This window comes from Vitis riparia, chromosome 13, assembly GCF_004353265.1.
Source record: "Vitis riparia cultivar Riparia Gloire de Montpellier isolate 1030 chromosome 13, EGFV_Vit.rip_1.0, whole genome shotgun sequence".
Classification (NCBI taxonomy): domain Eukaryota; kingdom Viridiplantae; phylum Streptophyta; class Magnoliopsida; order Vitales; family Vitaceae; genus Vitis; species Vitis riparia.
Genome location: NC_048443.1, coordinates 26,624,716 through 26,628,797, shown reverse-complemented (window position 1 = coordinate 26,628,797; position 4,082 = coordinate 26,624,716). Strand labels below are relative to the sequence as shown.

The 4,082-nt window shown below is 28.8% G+C and overlaps 1 protein-coding gene across 1 annotated transcript; it reads right to left on the bottom strand.

Annotated features, from left to right (window-relative positions):
- Positions 1-2,777: 2,777 nt before the first annotated feature.
- Positions 2,778-3,751, bottom strand: LOC117927793 (enoyl-CoA delta isomerase 1, peroxisomal-like). Its single transcript, XM_034847479.1, has one exon. It carries the CDS (start codon positions 3,583-3,585, stop codon positions 2,860-2,862), a length of 726 nt encoding a protein of 241 aa, XP_034703370.1. The 5' UTR covers positions 3,586-3,751; the 3' UTR covers positions 2,778-2,859.
- Between the last annotated feature and the right edge of the window lie 331 nt (positions 3,752-4,082).

The following is a 4,082-nucleotide window of genomic DNA, read 5'->3' as shown; positions in this document are numbered from 1 at the left end:
GTGTCTATTAGCTGTTAGTCGAAAGCCTTCTATTTTTTGAGATTTAATTAGCTGGCATGCGCTAGAATTCGTAGTTTTTACTCTCGGATTTTCCCCTTTCGCCATCTGTCCTTTCTATTTTTACCATTTTCAATTATTTGGAAGGTAAATCGGATATTTAATTATCAAAGACAATATTATTTTTTTAGACAAAATCTACTTAGTGTTTATTTTTCAAAATTATATGATTTTATAATTAAATTTTTTTAATTTAGGTTCCTGAATGTAAATTCTTTTTTTTTATATGTTGAAATAATTTAGGATATATTTGATAACTATTTTTTAAAATAGTTCTTTTTATATTTTGTAAATCAAAAGTATATTTAAAACTCAAAATGTTTTTCAATGTATTTTAATATTTTTAAATATATTTTAAAATTAATTTTTATGTCTAATCTTTTATTTGTGATAATTCTACGTGTTTGTACAATTAATTTTTAAAACAATCCTTAAAAAAATAAGTAAAAATAAAGAAAATGATTAAAATATATTTTTTTAAATCATTTTTATTTTCTATTATTAAAAATATAAAACTAAAAATAGTTTTTCATTATCAAATATATTTTTATTTATTATAAATAATAATAAAAATATTTTAAAAAATAATTACCAAACAGACCCTTGTTCTTTTTGTCTTCTCTCATATTGGCATAATTAAATATAATTTCAATTTTCCGTTAGTGAGGTTTGAAGTTTATAATGACACAAATGAGTCTTAAATTAAAGTACATTTGAAAGCAATTGTTTAAAATATTTTTATATTTTTAGAATTGAAAAAAAACATGTTTAACAAATAAGACAAAAAAAAATATATAATTTTTGTATACTTATTTCATTTACTCCTCTTACCATTTTGCTTGAATACGTCTTAGTTTTATTAATTTGAAATTTCGTTATTTTTTTCATTTGTTATTTTTACTATTTTTTAAATTCAAAATAATAAAGATATTTGATCAAATTTCAAGTAAAAAAAATGTATTTAACCAAAAAAACTAGAAGAATCGAGTGAAATTAATTTGATTTTTTTGTAAAATCAGTCTAAAAATTAACTAGTTTTTAAACCAATATTTAAATGTTTTTAAACATTTTTTTTATTACGATGATAAAAATACAAAGATATATTGTAAAAAAAATAAAAATGAGTGTTTATTAATTTCATAAAATAAAAATCTAAAAATTTATTTATTTTTCATATGAACAAAATTTTACTTTAAAAAAATAATTGAAAATTATTTAAAAATAATAATCATTGGAAAATTTCAAGAGGATTTCAAGCTTCCAATTCAAAATCCTTTTCTATTTTAAACAAACAAACACTTGATTGGAAACCAAAGCAAAACAAAAAGGAATCTTAGATTAACTTTCTCCTCGTTTGACCAAAATACATTTTTCTCCAAAGAGTGGAGGAGAGAATATTGGGAATTTATTATAATTCCATTAATTAATGTGACATTTATTATAATTTACTAGGAATTTATTTTTTCTATTGTGTCCTCCACCTTCCCTTTTCATTCCAAATTAGACTCGTCTTTTCCTAAAAGTATTCCTTTGATCTTCATGCTAACTATAGATTGAAAATTGATGACATTAAAAGCCAAAAAATCCAATCCATAGAATCCACTAATTTGTAAATAATCAAGCAATTTGTCATCTCTAACCCTTGGCGCCAACAAAGTTACAGTTAAAAGGTAACCCCTTTTTATCTTGTTGGAATCAAACAATGGAGGTTTGTCCAAATTTTCCATCTCACTTTTTAATGTTCCTCTCCAAATTTCAAAAGCAGCAGCGATTCCCACCACTTTTTTTTTTTTTTTTTTTAAATTTTAATTTAATTTTTATTTTTTTATGATTTTCAACTGTATTAGTTTTGAATGGTAATTTTTTTCCAATATTTTGAAAATATTAAAAAAAAAAAACCTCATCCATACTCGGGGTTTGCTTTTCCTCCAATGTTTATTTATTATTTTTTTTTTGATTTAATTTTAAATATAACTTCAAATTGAATAATAATTAATAATGTTAAGTAGAGAAAAATCAACATGTTACATTTTTTATTAAAAAAAATGAAATATTTTGATATTTTTTATGTAATAAAAAATTAATAATAAAGTATAAAAATGAATAATTTAAAATAAAAATAAAAATAAATTATTTTTATTAAAAAAAAAAACGCCTAAAGGGAAAGAACATAACATATTTTCTTATTATATATTAATTCTTTTTAACTATTATGAAAATGTTGGAAATTGACCAAAATATTGAGGAGAATTCAATGATATCTCACATGGGTACGGGAGGGATTACTTTGGACCATGTGGTAGACAGGATATTGACAATTCATTTTAATAGGTTTTATTTAATTTTTATTATTATAGCTTGTATACGTGTCAATATCCCATTAGACAACATGTGAAGGTATAATACCATGGTTTGACCCAAATATTGATGTTTCCATTTTATAAAAAAATTTGACAAACATAAAAATTTAATTAAAATTCATAAAAATATTAAAAAAAAAAAAAAAAAAAAACAATGATGATACATATTAAAGAACATAATATATTTACAAGCTTAAATTTTTAGAAAAAAAAATGGGCCGTTTTAACTGAAATCTCTTTGGAATTTGCATTTTTTAATTACAAAAAATACCAAGCTTTAAATAATTTGGATTTGAATTTCCTTTCTTTCCTTTCTTGAAAAAATCAAGCCAAAAATTCAGAACTAAATCAAACCAATCCTACAGCCAAAATTAGAATAAAAATCCTTATTGATAATTAGAGTTTTCTTATGGCCAATAGAGTTTTTGTCCATTGTTATAGCCTAGAGCCGTGAGCGAGTGTGACTCACTTCTCCTACGGATTCATCACATCCAATCTTATCAAACACATCAGCTAACATGCGCATCCGTATCTGAGCGTACACGTGTCCATCCCATTTCCTCCCAACCAACTCATCTCCAAATCGGATGGCCGCCCTCACAGTCTCCTCCGTGCTATTGTGCGCCGAGTCGATAATACCCCAATTCAGCGCATCATGGGCCGTCAATTTAGCGGCTCGTAGCATGAGCTCGCGTTGAGACCTCGGCGCTCCGATCTTGCTTCGAATCAGCGCTACGAACCACCAATCGGGAATCTTGATCCCGATGTCGAGCTCGGGCATGTAGATAAAGCCGCGGTCATTCCTCATGAGGACGTAGTCGTGGCTAAGCGCGATAATCGCGGCGGCGGCTGAGCAGTGGCCAGAGATGGCGGCGATAGTCGGCATCGGAAGGGAAATCAGATCGGCGACGAGTGATCTAAGCTTTGAAGACATGAGCTTGGACCGATCGAGGAAGACGCCGGAAGCGGAGGCCCACGCGAGATCGTAGCCGTTGGAGAAGAACTTGCCCTCGGCGGTCGTGATGAGAGCAGATGACATTGAACTCTCGGCTCTTACTCGGCTTAGGGCGGCTGAAATGGCATCGAGTAGGGTGGGATTTAGCCGGTGCTCGCCGGGGCCGGTGAGCGTGAGGATGAAGATGTTGCCGCGCTTCTCCAAACTGCACATCGCTCTCCCTCACTGATGCTCGAAGAGTAAAGCCATAGAGAGCCTCTTCTTCATTTCAAGGATGGAAATCCTACCTTGTAAAGTCCGATCAACTTAACTTATTCGAATCAATATCAAATAAGTTATTGGAAAATTTCAAAAGGGTTTCAAGCTTCCAATTCAAATTCCTTTTCTATTTTAAACAAACAAACACTTGATTGAAAATCAAAGCAAAACAAAAAGGAATCTTAGATTAACTTTCTCCTCATTTGACCAACATACATTTTTCTCCAAAGAGTGGAGGAGAGAATATTGGGAATTTATTGTAATTCCATTAATTAATGTGGCATTTATCATAATTTACTTGGAATTTATTTTTTCTATTGTGTCCTCCATCTTCCCTTTTCATTCCAAATTAGACTTGTCTTTTCCTAAAAGTATTCCTTTGATCTTCATGCTAACTATACATTGAAAATTGATGACATTAAAAGCCAAAAAAATCCAACCCATAGAATCCA